General features: G+C 34.8%; 1 protein-coding gene across 2 annotated transcripts in view; it reads left to right on the plus strand.

Annotated features, from left to right (window-relative positions):
* Positions 1-20,649, plus strand: part of Csmd3 (CUB and Sushi multiple domains 3) — a 976,611-nt gene that overhangs the window by 380,560 nt on the left and 575,402 nt on the right. For both annotated transcript variants that reach the window (XM_041637611.1, XM_041637612.1), the window contains one exon: positions 16,465-16,589. In XM_041637611.1, coding sequence (XP_041493545.1) covers positions 16,465-16,589 — 125 coding nt within the window. The remainder of the gene's footprint in view (positions 1-16,464; positions 16,590-20,649) is intronic.

Genomic DNA, 20,649 nt, shown 5'->3' on the forward strand with positions numbered 1-20,649 from the left:
TACAGGTTTGCATGTTGATGAGATCATGCAGACAATGACGGAAGGCTAAGAAAGTGGGCACTGCTCTTGGGGTTATATTAGAGCCTGTCAGGTGGGAAAACTGTAATGATGCAAATGCACCATACTTTTGAATGTGAACGTGTCTCCAAATCTTGCAATGGACTTTCTAAGCATGCTAATATATTCAAGATTTTACTTTAGTAATTGCAAAGAAATCATCTACAATAGAAACTTCCTGAGGCATTCGTCCTGCCCCCAATTCCTAGTAAATTTCCTGAGGAATAGCTGCTACTTGTGGGCTTTCCACGATCACTAAAGAACATCATTTCATAATCACCAGTTATTTTTATATACTAATCTCAATCTTTTCTGAACCAACATTCACAATTCTATTTTGTACTCCCATGACTTTAAAAATTGTTTTATCTAAGACATGTCAAACTGTCATATTTGCATTTTTTGAGCTCTCCTCCTCAAGATTTCCTCACATTAGTGGCAATGCAGTTTCCCAACTGTGCAATTTTAGTCTCCAAAACAAGAGGCATTCCGTTACAGATTTAGGGAACTTGACTCCTGTCAACACAGGATTCACAGCTAAGATACTGAATAGAACTGCAGATAATAGCCAGTTTATAGAGAAGCGTTGGGTTAATAATGAAATTTAAATGTAGGTTTATGCACTGGGGATGGAAACAAAGATGCTCTCGGAAGAAAAGACAAAACTGGGGTGCGGATGTGGACATCTCAAAAGGAGGGCTGAATCAGAGCTGGTTGTTTTGACAATGATGTAGGATTTTCTTGAGGTTAGAAATTTTTTCTTCAAAGGGTTACTATGGACTTAGTAAGATCACTGTGTGTTTTCTCTGGGCATCTGACAGGATTAAAGACGATAGAAAAAGCCTAGGACAGAGGATACAGGGAGATGAGATATCGTTCCCGTAAATGGTTTTGGTTGAGATTCTCAGAAGATGTCTGGTGGAAGGATAAGTCTTTATCCAAGATTATATGCATTCATACCACATGCATTCTCATTTCTATTTTAACATGAAATATCTATACATAAAGTAATATTAACTCAATGCCAGGTACCTATGCAACAATTATTAAAACTGTGCCAAAATTTCTCTTCCATTGTCCTGTCAATCAGACTGCAGGAGAAGCAACTTCTTTCCCTTCCCATATTCTCTAATGTCTCTGTCATCATCCTGCCTCAAGTGAACTTCTATCTTCAGAACTGTAGTTTTCTTCCATGTCTTTACCTAGGACATCTACCAGGACTGAAGAACCTTATGAATCCTGATTTAATTGTTTCTCTGCAGTCTTAACCTTTTCTAATTCTTGTGAGCTTTGGATATTTATTTTTAACTTAAAAATAAAATCTGAACTAGTCTTTCTTGTAAAACACATATGTATCACTATGATGAAATGTGTGGTGTTTGGAGATAGTTGAATGTAACATCACTTCCTGTCAATCTTTTGCCTTCACTTTACGAACTTTTGGTATCTAAAGTTTGGTTTATTTTATTTTTTATTAAAAGAGGAAAGACTATTACTAAACTGTACAAGTTGACTTAAAGCATAGGCTATTTAACGCAGTGTCATAAAGTCATTTAGTAAATAACGAAAACAAAGCAGAGGTCAGTCAATATCATCTTCTGATTGTACAATTATTTTCTTAATGACTGCAGATAAAAAAATACCTTCATTCTGGCTTTGGTAGGAAGGCTTTGCCTTGCCTTACTGTATTTTGCTTTGTTCTGTTTAGATGTCATCTCTTTGAGGCTTGTTATTTTCTGTAGAAGAAATGGCGAGGGAATTGATTTTGTGAGAAGGACGGGCCTGGAAAGAGTAGAGGAAGCAGAAAACGTGATGGACATAATTTATAAGAGCAGGATCATACTCATGCCTCATGCTCTAAGCTCAAAAATGACATCACTTCACAGTTCTGTTTTGTTACTAAGAAAGCTAGAGTGCTAGAATTTCCCACTTAGTAATTACAAAAGCAAGCTTTGAACTCAGGGCTTATAGCTTTAAATTTGTTGCTCTTTCTTTTTGCTTATACATTTGCATTTTAGCATTTAAGTTCTTCTTTAAGACACTCTAAACCTAGCCTTCTGGCATTATCTTTTCCAGCACCATATTGTGATATAGAATGCTAAGCATGGCTTACATAAAATTAAAAAAACACTCATTTCAGTTTTGTGCTGTGTATTTCAAAACAATAAATGCAAAAGAAGTTACCATTCCTTAAACTGTCTCCTTTCATATGACAATTTTTTTTCTTCAGAGTTTCTATGTAGCATACTCTACTTTCTCCAAGCAGATAATCCTGCTATTCTCTAAAACTTATTTCAGCTCTTTAAATGTATTTCTACATCTCTAACATAATAATTTATGCCCACACTCACTTGTATCATTTGACTCTCAAGTTATTTAGTCATGTTTGTCTCATTTCAACAATAGGCAGCAAATTTATATATTAAAAGAAGATTCATACCATTGGATTATATTTTTGTTACCCAAGCCAATCCATTTTTAAATGTTTAAGAAAAGCTTTGTATGTGAATTGGACAAACAAAAATCACTGCATCTTCCAGTATTAGATTGTAAAACTGAAATGAATAATTTGGACTAGGATTGTCCATGTGGAAATATTTTTCGGGACACTTAGGAAAAAATTCTTAAAGCACTATCATTTGGGTCTGGAAACAGATGTAATAGTAAGCACAACATTATTATTCCTTAGGGCTCAAGAATTTCTGTACACTTTTGCCCTATAAAGTTTGCTCGAGGAGAAATGCATCTATTTTATTATATAAAGCTAAAGATAATATAGTCTAAATGGATTAATCCAAAGTCACTGCACTAATGCTATCTAAGCTGATAGGACTTTGAGAATGTATAACTTAAGGGAATCCATAAATTACATAGGAAGTAGAGGAGGCGTGTGACATGAACAGCATGCATATCGTTAAGAGAGCACTCCACTCTGTAATAAGCGGCACTCTCTGTCTGGACTCTCTTAGTTATCACAAGTTTTTCTTTGTAGAGAGGAATTGTGAACCATAAATCAGAAAATAATAGAAACTTAATCTGAATAATCTGAGGACACACACAAAGAAATCATGGTGATACCCTACTGAAGTACACTTTTAAATATATGTTGATAAATATGTTGTTTTATAATGCAGAGCACACAAATGTTTTCTTGAAGTGGTAAAAGAGGAGGTGAATGAATTTTGACCAAATGTTTTAGAAAGGTATCTTGCTCTAAGTGTTGAAAATTATTTTCTTTCTTTCTCTTTCTTTCTTTCTTTCTTTTCTCTTGGTGGTGGTAGTGATGGTAAGGATCATAACACAGAAACTAAAAGAAAAAACTTAAAGGCTATGAGGTAAAACTAAATGCCAAAGTTTTATGAGACAATAATACAAAAGATAAATACCTCAAAAATATCATTGAGCATGGTTTGTATTGTCCATGTACTGCTGGACTGGAGTCTGCTACTAAATGTGCTTCGTACACCCAGTTGGACTCCAGTGGTAAAATCAGTATTTCCTTCACAAGTCACTGTTAGTTGGAGACAGTTTCTGAATTAGGGATGTGATCTTTGGTCTGCTTCCCTCCTTAGTGCTGGGATCTGATCTTCTTAGACTGGGGTAAGCTCTGTGAATGTTGTGACAACCTTTGTGGAGTCACATGTATGCTAGCCCTGGTATGTCTAGAAGACCTTGCTTGTTTCCTTCATCTCTTCCATTTCTCACTGGCTCTTACACAATTTTGCCTCCTATTCCACAAGGTTTCCTGAGCCATAAGGGGAAGAATTTGATGGTGACATCCCATTTAGGACACTTACTTAGTGTTCCAAAGAATTGCACTCTGCACATTTTCTGGTTGTAGTTTTTGTATTTGTTCCCATCTACTGCCAAAAGAAGATTCTCTGATGATAGATGATAGATGAACAAGACATTGATCTATGAAAAATTCCAAATGTGATTAGTATTCATTTTATTGCTTTAGCGTAACAGTAATATTTAGTTATCTGCTCGGTCCATGACCTATTGAATCTCAGGTCCTTGGCCACCCAGCAGTTTCAGGTATAGTTTGCAATTCATGCACTAGGCTTTAAATCCCATAAGATAGTTCCTAGTCACTCCCACATCATTTTGGACAGGATTCATCATTTTAATGCAAACTTTCTGAACTCAACAGTGTTATCTTCTAGCACAAAATACTCCAAGTGACCAGGTTGAGATGAGTTTTCTTTCAAAAATAGGCAAAGACTTCCTCCTTCCTCTTAACATAAAATATTAAGCTATTGGCCAAAAACAGATTCTTTATTAACCAATGGTAATAAAACATATTCACAGCATACATCACCTCCCACAAACCCCCATTTTCATTCTAATAAAAAGGAGGGTTTAAATTTGACATAGCAAGAGTTCAGACAACAAAACAGTGATCAACCAAAAATTACTGTTACAATATTTAGTCCATTTACATTTGAGAAATTAAGGAAAATAGTCTATCATATTTATGTTTTATTATAACTAAGGAAAAACTCTGACTACAACCTTCTGTTCTTCAACTCAGTCAAAGACCCCAGAAGTCTATAATATTAACAGGATACTAACCCAAAGTTCTTCTCTAATGTTGCAGACAACCATCTTCAGCCTACAGGCCCATAGTATATGACAGACTATTCCATGAAGCAGGAAATTTCAAAGACAGTTCCACATATAGTGACAATTTTTCACTTTAATCTGTATGATACAGAATGCCTGGTACACTCTTTCATGAAGCAGGAACCCCACAAAACTGTCTCACCTCATTTAGGCACCTTCAGCAGTCATTTCTCTTTGGGTTCTGCAAGTCTAGTCAAACAATTCAGGAAAGAGCAGTTTCTTGCCCAAATGCTTAACAAACTCCATAAGGAGCCTTTTTGATGCCCATCTTCCTCCTGAAGTAGATTGGTGCTACTAGGAGCATTGTTTCTCATTGTTGAGAAAAATCCAAAGTTCTTAAAACATTTTAAACATCATATTCCGTAGGTCTAAGTGAAATAAATCTCTATGTATCTAGAAAACCCTAACTATCTTGATTACAAGTTTGACTATTACAGATGACTATCTATTAAAATGTATTTCTTAATTATACAATACATTTTTAAATGAGCTCCACAAACATAAATCTTTAATCAAGAGCAAAAATATACATACAACAAAATTGACCTAAAATTTATTTGAATAAACAAAGATCTATACCAATGCAAATCTCTATAGCATATCCCCCTTTAAATATAAACAAACATTTAAAAACAATACTTGGGAATTGAGGTGTAGTTCTCTCCAAAATGCTTCCTGCTTTTTGTTGGGTGAAGTAATTTTGGGGGGTGTTCGCAGGGACTTTTTGTCGGGTCTTGGTCCATCAAACCAGTTTGTCTGTAAGGAATCTCCAGGTTGCCATCTCCTGCAAAAGCAAAAGAAGAACCTCTTTTCCAAAGCAACAAAAATCTTTAGACCCAAATTTTGAAGTCACAATACCATTAATATATGTATCTTGGTTTAGCTTAGCAGCTTATACAATGAAATATCTCTGTACTTTGCTCCTTCACAATATTCAAAGAAAACACAATATACATAACCCAGACTCTCTGTGTATATGTTTCGTGGCTTATTTTTCTTTACTCTTTTTTCTGACTGTCTGTACTTTGTCTCTTTAAAGACTTTGCTTTATGGTTTTATAACTATTTCCTTTTTTATAACTGTCTGCATTCCTTTTCCTCTCCCTCCCAAGCATACATATATTTATCCCACCTTGTGACCCATTTGGGGGTTTTTATTCATTTGATTTGTTCTTATTGTGTATCTGTAATTGTTTTCTGACCAGGGCAGCTTTTTAAATGGTAATTTTCTTGTTTGCAGCCCTGAATGTTTATTCTGCCTCTCTCAGGCTTTCAATATCTTGGGGGTAGTTGACTTCCTGCTCTGCGACTATTGGTGGGAGCTTTCCTCACTACCTTAGCTTTGGGTTGCACAGTATAGCATATAAACCTTTTTTATCTGAGTAATAGCTAGATCTGCCATGCAACACACTGTGTGGCCTAGAAATACAGCACTGGGGATCTTCCATGCTCTCCTGCCTGTGCACCCCTAGCACCCAATCCCCTGCATGGGACATCTCTCAGCTACTGTCTCCCATCCCCGAGTTGACACAAAAGCATTTAGACCTGAAGTGGGTAGCAAGCATCAGACCCAAACATTTTAGACCATGCCAAAAAGAGAATAAACTGTTACTTGATTTTTTACACTTGAAAACTTTAACAAAATTGACAATTATGTGATGAGGCACAAATGTGGTCTAAAATATATTTGTGAATTTTGTTAAAGTTTTCAAATATAAAAAAATAAGTAATTGTTTATTCTCTTATTTCTACTTGACCAGACATCGTTTTATGTTCTGATCTCTTAATTAGAGAAAATATGATTTTTTTTTGTTTGTGTGCTTGGTAATGCTGGGTGACCTGGAATTTGGTGAATTAATACAGGGCGAGGGAAACTTGGTACATAGAAGAATCATAGTGAGTTCCATTGTATTATCTGGAAGAATGTTTGAGATTTTATTTCTTTTAAAGTTTAAAATGCCTAAAAGACTTTATCTTCGTATAACATAAAGATCTGAGACTTATATGACCATCTGTGAATTAAATAAATATGTGAGTAGAACAAGTTACCCTCCTCTACTACTCAACAGCACATAATAAAAAATGCCATTTTGAAAAGGAATAGTGACAGCATAGGAGAGAACGAACAAACTGATGCAGCACTGAAAACTGGGATGTAAACCACCAAATTAAACAGATCTGTGGTCCAGCATCTAGGGTTCAAAAGATGACTGCTACTGTTCTGCTGCTTTTAGCCCATGTAGCTACTCTCTTGAACTGGCTTGACTTTACACCTATAGATTTCCTGGTGAGTGTCCCATGGTCATAGCATCTCTAACATCCAAGAATCTCCACTGCAATATAGGTCTTACCTTCACATATTTATGCAGAATCTTCAAAACGCTTTCTTACGGGAAGTCTGACCTGGCTACACCTGGACTGCAATTAGTGATTCTCTGGAGTTAGAGATGTTTCTGAATTCTAAATCTATTGGCAGTTCTAATCCAGCCTTTTGTGGTATTCTCATTTTAGGCTGTCTATTTTCAAATGAGTTCACACTTTATTCAGGTGGAGCCTCAGATAAATTAAACCCTGTTCTCCAGGTACTTTTCCTTTTATCCCAATGTATTTTATCAAGTTTTCCTTAATTATACTATCCTCTTTATTAATTACAGAGGTTAGTAATGTGTACTCTCCATTTGAAACTTTCAACTTGTTCGCATTCCTTTCGGATCAAACTTTACAATTGATTAGGTTTCTGCTCCACGTTTTGTCTCATGATATCTGTGTCTGAAAATACAAAGCAGTATTCACGATATATCCTGAACACTTGCTGGCGGTGTGATTTCCTCTATAAACAAATTAGTCCATTATAATAAATCAACCTGAATCAAATTCTCAGCATACAAAATGAATGTAGCCGGTTTGATTGCCAGATATCACATTAAATGTCTCTATCCTAGTGCCTTATAGAATCCTCCCTGTGTAACTACATGACTTCTGTCTTTATGGTCTGTTTTCCTCATCTTCACTGTCCACATTAGAGTGGTCCAGTAGTCTCAGTTTAGAGATCAAGGATTTTACAAGTCTAAAATTCTGACTTTTGAATTTTCACAGTCCCTAAAAAGACAATCTCAAGGGATGCTCAATCGTGCCACAAGCACATGTGCTCAACTATGTTCATAGCAGCATTGTTTGTCATAGCCATAATCTGGAAACAGTCTAAATGCCCTTCAACTGAAGAATGAATAAGGAAAATTTGGTACATTTACGCAATGGAGTATTACACAGCAGAAAAAATAAAGACATCTTGAATTTTTTTTTTTGAATTTTTTTTTTTTTGAGACAGGGTTTCTCCATAGCTTTTTGGTTCCTGTCCTGGAACTAGCTCTTGTAGACCAGGCTGGCCTCAAACTCACAGAGATTTGCCTGCCTCTGCCTCCCGAGTGCTGGGATTAAAGGCATGCACCACCACCACCCAGGTGACATCTTGAATTTTGTAGGAAAAATGAATGAAGCTAGAAAACATTATCTTGAGTGAGGTAACCCAGACCCAGAAAGATAATTATCACGTGTACTAACTCATAAGTGGTCTTTAAATCAAAGCAAAGAAAACCAGCCCACAAATCACAATCTCAGAGAACCTAGACAACAATGAGGACCCTAAGAGAGACATACATAGATCTAATTTACATGGGTAGTAGAAAAAGACAAGATCTCCTGAGTAAATTGGGAGCATGGGGACCTTGGGAGAGGGTTGAAGAAGAGAGGAGAGGCAGGGAGGGGAGCAGATAAAAATGTAGAGCTCAATAAAAATCAATTTCAAAAGTTACAAAAGACATGGCTCATAATAACATTTCCATTTCTCAAGATAACACTTGTAGAATCAAGAGTTTACATTTGATTAGAGTGCTAAAAGACAGTCCACTGTAGCAAGGAAGGCAAAAGGAGAGAGCCTCCATGTTCATTATCTGCATCTTTTGAGTAATTCTGTATGATATTAGCACTCAGTAATAATTGCCCCAAATAATTGCATTCGGTAAATTTGATAATGTTTTACAAAATGAATTGTACTTGACTACGATCTGAGTTGTAGATCTTGGATTAAAACCTTAAAGATCATTTCCAGCATATTCAGTTTTTCCAGTTTGTTTGTGCTATTTCAAAGCTGATACTAAATTTTGTCCAACTTTGGTTAAAATACTGTTTGTTGTTTTGCTTTTACTTAAAAAACATTTCATTAAAAGGGAATGTGCTAACTTCAAACTTAAAAATGATTCAATTTTCTTTAGTTGCGTATTATAGGAAATGCCGTATAGCCAAGTTAGTAGAATAAATGAGAATGATTTAAAAGTTAAATACTTCTAAATTGTGTCAAATATGCTTATTCATTAAAGGGTCTCAATAGAGCACGACCAAGGAACTCAGGACCACGAGGGGTGCACCCACACACTGAGACAATGGGGATGTTCTATTAGGAACTCACCAAGGCCAGCTGGCCTGGGTCTGAAAAAGCATGGGATAAATGCTGACTAGCTGAACATAGAGGACAATGAGGAATACTGAGAACTCAAGAACAATGGCAGTGGGTTTTTGATCCTACTGCATGTACTGGCTTTGGGGGAGCCTAGGCAGTTTGGATGCTCACCTTACTAGACCTGGAGGGAGGTGGGCGGTCCTTGGACTTCCCACAGGTCAGGGAACCCTGATTGCTCTTGAGCAGATGAGGGAGGGGGACTTGATCGGGGGAGGGGGAGGGAAATGGGAGGCGGTGGCGGGGAGGAGGCAGAAATCCTTAATAAATAAATAAATTAAAAAAAATTACAATAACATAGTAAGGTGTTTGTGATATATTTGTTTTGACATACTATGTCAATAAAAACTAGGTTGAGCCATTGAATGATACGGCTCTTGAAAACTTAGAAAAAATCTAATCTTATTGACTTAAAACTTTAGACAGTAAGAAATAATATATAAATTAAATATTAAAATATAAATTTATTTTATTGCCTTCTTACAGTAAAAGAAGTTTTACAAAGTTGTGTTGATTATTTCTGTAATAATTTATTGCTGCATTTATAAACTCACTTTTGGATTTCCCAGTATAATTTATAGGTTACTAAATATGGATTCAATGAGAGTTGCTACCTCTTTTCTGGTGTTATAACATTACATTCCTCTCTATGGATTTTCTTTGAGGTTATCTCATTATGTAACCATTAATGAATGCCTCAGCAAGCACACTTTCCTAAAGTGTTTCTGTTTCCTGTTGAACAAGCTTGGCCTTTGAGCATAGAATGTTTTGCTTATTGAATAATACCTTAAGCACTTCCTATAACAAGATACCCAGGAATAATACCCAGATTGGTTACAATTACGGTGCAGAAAGCAGTAGATTAGACAAGCACAAAAGTGTTTGGGAGCTGAATTGAATCCATCCTCATCTGTTAACAATATTGGTTTTGTTGACAGACCTAAGGAAATCATGATACATGAGTAATAAAAACTTGTGAAGCCTATGATTTTTCTCCTTTTTTTTCATGTGAGCACAGGATTTGAGAAACATTTAGATGAATTTAAAACATTTAAAAATAAGTGCCAGTTAATTTGTGAAATTAAATAAAATAAAGTTCTTACTCCATATAAAACATGATATGGTTTCTATTAAGTCATATAGTGTTTTACAATGGAAGTGAGTCCAATTTTATGTGTTTCTGTTTGTGTGATATATATATATATATATATGCCAATTTATATAAACAAATGTGTGTTTTTAAATGTAACCTGCTCATAAAATGTTACTCATATACATATTTTTAGGGGCTACTATTTGACATAAACTTTTTAAATCAAGTTGTGACCAATGTATTTTCTAATGAATTATAGGATCTTACGAAGAGGGCTACAGCAGAGTGGGAACCTTTTCTATGGTGGTTTGGATACCATAGCATCCTTTGCTCCAGGAGTGTTTAAAGTTACAGGAATACAAAGTATAAAACTTTAAAATTTAGTTGTTATTCATTTTTAATATCACTTTATATTCTTAGAACACATAATGGTTATATTTAAAATACCCTAAACTTCATTCTAGTAAAGGGAGAAGGTCAGTTTAAGTTTTCTAATGTCCAATAACTCATTTTTGAAAGTGCATTTTAAATTAATTAAAGAATTATTTTTGAACAGCATTATCTTGTCATATTCAGGTTTAGTTGGCAATGTTTTCTCCTCTGTGTTTAAAACTTTAATCTATTCAGTACAGAAATGTTTTACATAAGCTCTAAGTTTTGCATCAGTATTTATATCTGGTAATTTCTACTCGTAAGTTTTTTTTTTTTGAACACTAGACATCTGTGTTAATGTTGAATTCTGCATATGTCAGGAAATCATGAGACCTTTAAATCAACCAAAACACACAGTATCTGGAACAACAAAAACCAAAAAAAAAAAAAAACCCAAAAATTAAGCATCAACCCATCTGAAATGAGTTGCTGATAAGATTGCTTGGTCTCTGAGGATCCTCTCTTTCAATCAATTACCAGCAGCTGCCTTTCCTTTCTTCCTATTCATTTATATCTCATTTAATTGATTTAAAAATAAATAGGTTAACTATTTCAGTCAATGTATATGATACATTTTGAAAATTCTCTCATTTAACTGACAGCTTTAGGACTTTATTTAACAATACACTTTTTGAAAAACTAGGTATTGGGGCTGGAGAGATGGCTCAGAGGTTAAGAACATTGCCTGTTCCTCAAAAGGTCCAGAGTTCAATTCCCAGCAACCACATGGTGGCTCACAACCATCTGTAATTGGGTCTGGTGAACCCTTCTTGCCTGCAGGCATACACACAGACAGAATATTGTATACATAATAAATAAATAAATATTTTTTAAAAAAAGAAAAACTAAGTATTTTCTAAAAGATGATATTTAAAGTTGGGCAAACATAATTTTTTTAATATTTATTTATTATGTGTACAATATTCTGTCTGCGTGTATGTCTGCAGGCCAGAAGAGGGCACCAGACTTCATTACAGATGGTTGTGAGCCACCATGTGGTTGCAGGGAATTGAACTCAGGACCTTTGGAAGAGCAGGCAATGCTCTTAACCACTGAGCCATCTCTCCAGCCCCCCAAACATAATTATAGTAAAGATCCACACTTGTTTTCAAACAGTGTAATTTTATAGTCTTAATAAAGTTTTCAATGATTTGTGTTGGAAAGTGGCATCATATTAAATATCCTACTCAAGTGGATGATATTGATTGAGTAGAATCGTCATCTCTTCTGTGATGACAGAGAAATTATGGTGGGCACATATGATCATCTTTTCAAGGAATCTAAATGCTTTCCTATAAATCATTGTTTTCAAAAGCATTATTAAACTTTCATAGTTATAGGTTTTCTTCTAATCGTCAAGATTAATTTTTGCTTTTATATATGAATGATTTAAAAGTTAAATTCCTCTATATTGTGTCAGAAATGCTTATTCATTAAAAGATCACAAAATCACAATAACACAGTAATAAAAATTACAGAGTAAACTATGTTAATTTATGGGATATTATGTTTGTGCTCAAAGAGTCCAGAAAATCATTTTGGGTAACCAAGAGCTACGGTTGCAAGTGGGTGTAGGTTACCAAACATGGGTACTGAGAAACAAACTTTGGTCTCCTAGCAGCAAACATATGCATCATTAGGTACAAAGAATGAACCATTTGATTCTACATTGAACAAAAGGGAAAAAAAAAAAACTTTACTATCAAGTGTAAGAGACATTAGAAAACAAGTATTGACAATGACAAAAGAAAAGAATTATGCGTTTTGGTTCAACAATATCAGGACAGTGTCAGGAATACAAAGTAGGTATCTGTCATATATACAAGAATGCAATAGTTTGATAGATTAACACCCCCCCCCCAAATGGAGAGAATAATTGAAATAGCAGAGTTCTATGAGAATGAAATGTTAAGTCCCAATAAGACCACAACAGAAGTTTTCAGATGACTTTCAAATCAAGAGCTCCCAGATGATTGTGATCTGATTTTAACATAAAAGAAATAATTAAGTGCCTGGAATGGGTTAGACGTTGTGAGTTCAATAAATGATGTTTCCTCTTAAATTTACAGCAGATATGTTGGGGGTTAGCAAGTCTTTCTCTGTGATCTAAAGTGATAACTAGTGACCCTCTTTATTCCACATGTAAACTATTCCAAGCGCATTGTTTGGAGAAAGAGAGAAATGAAATTATTACCTCACAGGAAGTAAAAACATACCTTAAAGATACTTTTTGACAAGCTAGCAAAGAAGGTATATATTTATACTTAACAGTTCCCTACATCCAGATAATAAAAATGAACTTACAACACCCTTACACGCACACACACACACACACACACACACACACACACACACCACAGTGAATATCCTATGGCTAAAGATGTTATCATTGATCCATTTTACCAGAAAGATTCTGATTGAAATTAAATACACTCATCTGTGACACATGCAGCGAGCTTTAGCAATCATTGTTAGGTCAGTAAGATGCAGTAATTAAACAACTCCTGCAAAATATTCCTTTCCTTAATGTTTTATCATTATTGGTCAGTTGTCGTCCATCTTGTATATGTTACAAACCTATCTACAGATGAGACATCTGTATTACCTTCCTGATTCAAACTTGTGCTTTCAAATTGTATTATTAACTCACAACTGAGAATCACATAAAATACAATATATTGTCATTCATTAGGCACTCACTGAAAACCCATGACTTCCAAAATAAAGTTCAAAAGACTTATAGCATCCTTGAGACTTGCTATTTATCTTATTGAATGCCTAACTGCATCCCTACTTTAATTTTATACATGACTTTGCAACATTTTGCAACATTCTGATCATGTTATTCCTTTTGCTCTTTCTTGGAAACTGAAAGTGTGTCAGATGATGGAGAATTGGTGCTTGTGGATTATAGAAGTTTAGAATTCCTGATCCAGGAACAGAACTGGGAATGGTTCATCCAATTGCTGGCATCCAGGATGTGTGTTTTTAGTCCACCTTAGGCAAATGTTAGTGAATAAGTCTAAAATAAATAATACAATTCAATCTCTCTCTCTCTCTCTCTCTCTCTCTCTCTCTCTCTCTCTTTCTCTCTCTCTGTGTGTGTGTGTGTGTGTATGTGTGTGTGTGTTTTGTCTCTTTTCCTCCCAACTTCTTGACCTGTCTCTCTTTATATTCAGATAAATAAACTGAATTTTTCTATTGAGACCAAAGAAAAAGCAGATGGTTAATAAATGCACATTGACTAGATAGTGTAAATAAAATAGCTTGAGTTATAATTTAATAGTGATCAAGAAGAGGCCCACGAATAAGCTGGCATGAAGAATTGAGAACAAATTAAAACATGAACACATATTTTTAAGTAAGAGATTTGCTTACTATGAAAAGCAAGACTGTGCTAGCATATCCATGCCAAAGCACAGAGTATGGTTTTTGAAGAAAAATAGATGGAGGAAGTCTGGGAAATTATTTTAGAATTAACCAGGTTTGGGTTTCTTGGATAGATAACACAGAATACCTTTTTTCTGAATGAAGGGGAAACCAAGATTAAAAGTAAATATATGCTTGGGTAAGGGTAATTTTTATGAACAAGATCTCGTGAGTAAATTGGGAGCATGGGAATCTTGGGAGAGAGTTGAAGGTGGGAGGGAAAAGGCAGGGAGGGGAGCAGAGAAAAATGTAGAGCTTATTAAAAAATATAAAAAGAATAAAAAAAATAAACATGGGAAATTAAAGTACAATATAACAATGCAATGATTCTCTTGAGAAATTATTTTGGCTTAGATCAGGCTCTGATATGGCAGCTGACAGAAGGTTAGATTCAGCTTTATGAAAAGGCTGTCAGTTGGATTTGCTTAAACTAAGTGGAGGTAAAAATGGAAGAGAAAAATGGGTTCAAGTAGCCATGCGAATTAATGCACATGCTGATCTCCAGATGTAACCATCTGCAAAGCCTGCATGCTCTACAGCACTCTAAAATACCCCATATTCTGTGAGGATCCCTCCTATCAGTTAAAGAAGGGTAAACTGAAATGAAAAAAAGTTTGTGACTGGGTTGGTGTCCACATTTGTTAGACTTCAAAGTATCTTGTCTGCACCAAATAAATAGAATATAGAAATGAGGGCTCAATGTAGGCATCAGTTCAACTTCATGTTCAATGAGTTGTGTGGGTGTCGTCCATGGCAATACCGCCCCCCATAAATTTTGGAGAACAACCACTTATCTTAACAGCAGAATATTTGTGGATTTGCTGCTGACCTGACCCCCTTGGCCAACAACTCAATTGAATACAAACTGGTTCTGCCACTGGAAGTCTCACTTGCTAATAAGAGATGGCCAGGTGAGACTCAGTAATGCCTATTACTAGGAGTCCTCATTAGGATTACCTTGATAGATTTCAGGAAAATTCCACTGCATTAGGACGACCAAAATGCCTATCCAATTCAAAGCATTTCTGCCCACATTCTCCCAGTTTATCATATCTTCTGCCAACATGGTCCCCACTTCCATCCCACCCATCTTCAGTTTGCCCTTAATATATATTATTTCCCCCACCCAGGGAGATGGATACATCCTTCCTAAAGCACTTCATGTTGCCTGATGTCCCCGGGTCTGTTGATTGTGCCTTGGTTATCATTTACTTCAAAGTTATTATCCCTTTTAGTAAATACATACCATGTTTATCTTTCTGGGCCTGGTTTACTTCACTCAGGATGATTTGTTTCTAGTTCCATCCATTTTCCTACAAATTTTTGGGCATCATTTTAAATAACTGAATAATCGTCCACTGTGTAAATATACCATAGTTTCTTTATCTATTCTTCTCTTGAGGGAGATCTAGGTTGCTTCCAGTTTCTAGCAATTATGACTAAAGCAACAATGAAAATGTTTGAGCAAGTGCACTTGTGGTAGGATAAGCTTCCTTTGGGTATATACCCAAGAGTAATAAAAGTGGGTCTTGAGGTAGATTGATATCTGAGTTTCTGAGGAACCTTTTTATTGATATCTGTAATAGTTACATAAGTTTCCCCTTTCACCAGCAAAGACTGTGTGATCCTCTTGTTCCATACACATCCTCACTGCAGTGAACTATTTATTTGTTATTGATCTTAACCACTATGACAGGTATAAGATGGAATCTAAAAGTAGTTTTTATTTGTGACTCACTTATAGCTAAGGATGTTGAACATTTTTTAAGTGTTTCTCAGTCACTTGTGATTGCTCTATTGAGAATTACCATTTTCAGATTCTGTGACAATATCTGGCATCAAATGGAACACATTTAACTTACCAATAAACATGGACAATATATATTTCAAAAGTATAATTTTAAATGTATTTGCACACACAGGTGGATATTCAATGACATGTAAAAACACCTACACATATAGGTTCTCCATGAAGAAATATTGTGGGTTGTAGGAGCCCAAAATTCGGAATTCAGTTTAGAATGTCCAGTATTTATTCACATTTGCCATCCACTTAGAGAAGCAAATTTATTAATAATAATTGAACTTGCTGCTGGCCTTAAATTTCTATAATCCTTGGCACTGAACATATCTAATGAAGATTTTTTTCTTTTACTTTTAGTACATAATTATTTAAGTTGTATTTTCACATTTTACATTAAATTTTTGTGCCTCATGGTACACATTTGACTTATTGAATCAAGTCTATATATGTAGATCTTGTCCATCACATCCTGTTTGTCTAAATATAAAGACATTTTTTTGTTCATTTGTAGCCTTGGATCCACTGTGCAATTCTCATGTGATGAAGACTATGTCCTACAGGGAGCAAAAAGCATCACTTGTCAACGAATAGCAGAAGTTTTTGCTGCTTGGAGTGATCACAGACCTGTTTGTAAAGGTAAAGAAAATCATTATAATAAAATATTCTCTGATGATACTGCGATACTTATGTTTGTTTTCATAGGTCAACAATCAAGATAAAACATTGAAATATATTCTTAAAATAATCATTTACTCAGTGTTTTTTTAATATTTTAGAGAATTTGTAAACCACTGTGTTTTCTAATCTAAAGAGTATTCAACCTAACAATCATAAATATCACAACTGAATCAGAAAGCATGCAATATCAAGCTTTAGAAATTGTCTTTCATCTTTACAAATACTTCATTAATTTTCCTGTGTGATAGTGAAATGAATATTTGGTAAGTGAAATCCCACCTTTACATGCAGAACTTTTCATTTTACCTGCCTATGGTAGTAAGAGGTAGCACTGAGATTAAGTTTAATTTTATTGAACTTAAACTAAAACCAAATAATGAGGGCTTTTAATTTCTGTTTTGCCTGTTAACATAGATATTTTCTCATTCTCTTTCCACATGAATACCATTTTTACCCCTTTGAGTGTGTGTGCATGTGTGTGTACATGTGTGTGTGTGTGTGTGTGTGTGTGTGTAAGATCTTTGTCCTCACTCCAATCTCAACAATTTTCCTCAAAAAAATATTTCCAGAGAAATGAAAGGTGGTACTTCTTTATTCACCTTTATCAAAGTGTGATTGAAATGAAATGGCTGGTATTATAAATTATTTGTTTAGGATTAGATAAAGTTTTAGTGGTTATACATATGAATAATCTGACTCATGATAACTCTGTCTCTGAAATATATACTATTAAAAAACACTTTGAAGGAAAAGTGAAGTTTTAACTATCTAGAAAAGAAAGTGGGCTAAACCTAAAGTATTCATACTAGACTACTTCTTTTATTTCTCATGTGAACTCAAATGTACTATATATGCTTGTTTAATTAGTTTTGTGGTACTAGTGAACTTTTCATGGTGTAAAACAATAAAAAATTATTAGACATAGTGTTAGGTCACAGTATGCATACCATAATATTAAGACAATGAAAGTAGTGTGCTAATATAATTAGACATAAATGTAAATGTTTGCAAGAATCATGCCACTAGGATTAGGTGTATTCATCAATTGCAAATACCTAAGTTCATACATCTATGATATATGCTACTTCTCAAACTCAAATGCTAGTCCCTGAGTTTTAAGAGAGCATGAAAATAACTATGATTTCATTGAAGACAATGTCTAAATGTTATTACACAATGTTATCTCTTTTTTAGTTTCTATATTGCTGCACAATCTTCCCACCTTCTGACTGCCTCTTTGCCATCTGGTCTACTTGTTCCTTTTTCTCTTTTAAAAACCTGACTGCTAACTCTGAAAATTTGTTCTTCCCACACTACACCCATCCTCCTTTGTCCCAGCTCCCATACCCACTACATCTCCTCAAAGAAAAATTCTTATACAATTATTCAAGATTTCGTCATTATAATATTTTAATTTTGAGACAAGGTCTTGCTATATATCCGTGACTGGCCTGCAACTGATTTCCACCAGGATGGGCTCTCAATAATACAGTGATCCCCTACCTTTGTATCCCAAATTCATTGGTTATGGGTGCCTGGCGGTATTCACCACTATGTACGCTTAATCTTTCTGAACTTTATTAAGTTGCATTTGTGAATTTACCTTTTGCATGTCTGTTGTTCGTTCCTGTGCCTATTGTGATTTTTTTTCATGATGATTTGTCTGCATTTTTAGTACATCAATAGTCAAGACATTTTAGTTCTCTCGGGGAGCCTTTTTACAGTCACCACACCCAGGGGATTCTTCTCAGAAAAGCGGAGGAACATGTCAGAATAGAGAGGGGCATATGTACTAAGTACTATAAAGGGAAAAGTTATTTCAGGATTGGCTAGATATAGAAAAAGGGTGCAGTAAGAAAGCATTAAAATTATGTTCAAGTGTGTTTGAATAGAACAATCTTGTGCTGTTAATAAATATGAAGGAGCTGAAAATGGAGCTATGTGGGAAGGACTCCAAAGTTACTACAACATTGTCACTATTATTTTTAACATTTCCTATGTGCTAGGCATTATGCTAACAACTGCATATACTTTGTCTCATTTACTTCTCAAAAAACAAATTGACTGAGACATTGCCATCTCCATTTTAGGAATAAAAAGCATAAGGCAGCGAATGATGCTGCTTTCCAAAACTTAAAGGACTGCAACATTTTATATAAAAAATAATCTCATAAGATGGGGAAGAGATGCCAGATTTCACAGCATCAAAAAGGCACACAGAGAAAAATATAAAACATAAGTGATATACACTGTACTCCCTTGGCAATGGCAACCTAGGCTGAGAAATTCACAGGTTCATTGGAAGATTTTTGGTCTCATATAAATTTCCTCTTAACATCTTTAAGTTAAAGTCTTAAAAGATGGTGTACAACACTACAGGTACATTGTTAATACAATGAAGATGATGAAATTTAAGAGCAAGAGTTAAATACATCTAGGTATGTCAACATGTATCCATCTTCCAAGCATTTAGGAGGTAGAAGTAGGGGACCAGGAATTCAAAATCATTGCAACCAGCTTGAAAGATCTAAGTCAGCATGAGCCATATGAGATACACTGTATCAAAACAGCCATAAAATTACATGAAACTAACAAAATAAAATTGTGTATTTTTTTTTAAAATCGACTCTATTGTGTTTAGTATTATAGTTGCCACGTATATAGACCACCGGCACTCATATATGCATGCATCATACACACACACACACACACACACACACACACACATATGCATGCTTGTGTATATACAGAATATTATTTTGAAAGTACACATACACCAACGGCACAAAGAAAGCATACTTTTTCCAGCTTTTACTCATAAAACATGTTTAATGTACTTTGTGAAACAAATACTAGATAATGTGTCATGGCATTTGTTTCATCTCTGTCCTAGTCTGGCCCACTCTCAAGTAGCTCTAAAAAAGTTATCATGGTTTGTGAGTTAAACATTCTGTGCATTCTAATGCTTCCTAATTTCTTTTTTATATACATTTAATGACAAAATAATGTTAAAAATATGATTTATTACAGAAAAGGAGATTAATGTTAACATGGGAACAAACTCACATACAAGGAGTTCTAGTCAAATTATAGAGTTTAAGATCTATATAATGTAAAACTGAGATGATAAGCCCTTTGTTATTCAAGACTTTCGTTTTTGTAAGACTAGATGAATCATGTCCTTGATTGAAGAATGTTCTAAGGCAGAAATAATGTTACACTTTTTTGTCATTTTTCAAAACTGCTACAGTTCTCTACTGATTGCCATCTCCAGACATATTTTTTGAATGTTAATGTTGTTTCTTTTGCATTCTAGCATGCGTCCTGTTGTCATGTCTATTTGTAGAAAGATTCATTCTACATCTGTTAGCAGGGATGTAAAAACACTATATGTTCAAGAGTCATAACTGTTACAGTTCCATACAGAGACATTATTTCTCTAGATCTCAACCATGTCTGCAAAGATTCATTTGCTATTGCTCACAAGGTGCACATGTGTATGGCTTATCAAGCATGCATTGCTACTAGAAATCACTTGCTGTGGTTCTGGAAAAAGTAATAGAGGGAACCTGCTGACATAGTAATTGAAGTTTTAAAATGACATCCACTGTGATTCTGAACGAAGAATAGCACTTGTGTCTCATGGATGCTTGGAGAGAATAAATATGTCTTTGTTCACAAAAGTGCTGTCAATAGCAGTATCAGTGTACGGTGCCCTTGAGAAATCATTAATATGGCTGTGTCCACACAATGTCTGGATAAGCAACAATGGAATTAATTTTAAAGGGACATATTTTCACATTAATAACAGCACATTATAAACTAAAACAATTAAATTTCATAATTAGTAGTATGGTTGTATTGAAATTCAAATAAGTATCATTTCCTAGATATGAAATATGCCTGTGAAGTGTTTGTCATTTTAATGTTATAAAAATGATTATTTCACAGTCGTGTATGCAATAGATCCCCCAAAGGAAGCGCATGAATGTTATCAGCTCCTACAATGATTGGCACA

The sequence above is a fragment of the Microtus oregoni genome, unplaced genomic scaffold (genome assembly GCF_018167655.1).
Source record: "Microtus oregoni isolate MIOR12 unplaced genomic scaffold, Mior012 000053F_ref0000044, whole genome shotgun sequence".
Taxonomy (NCBI): domain Eukaryota; kingdom Metazoa; phylum Chordata; class Mammalia; order Rodentia; family Cricetidae; genus Microtus; species Microtus oregoni.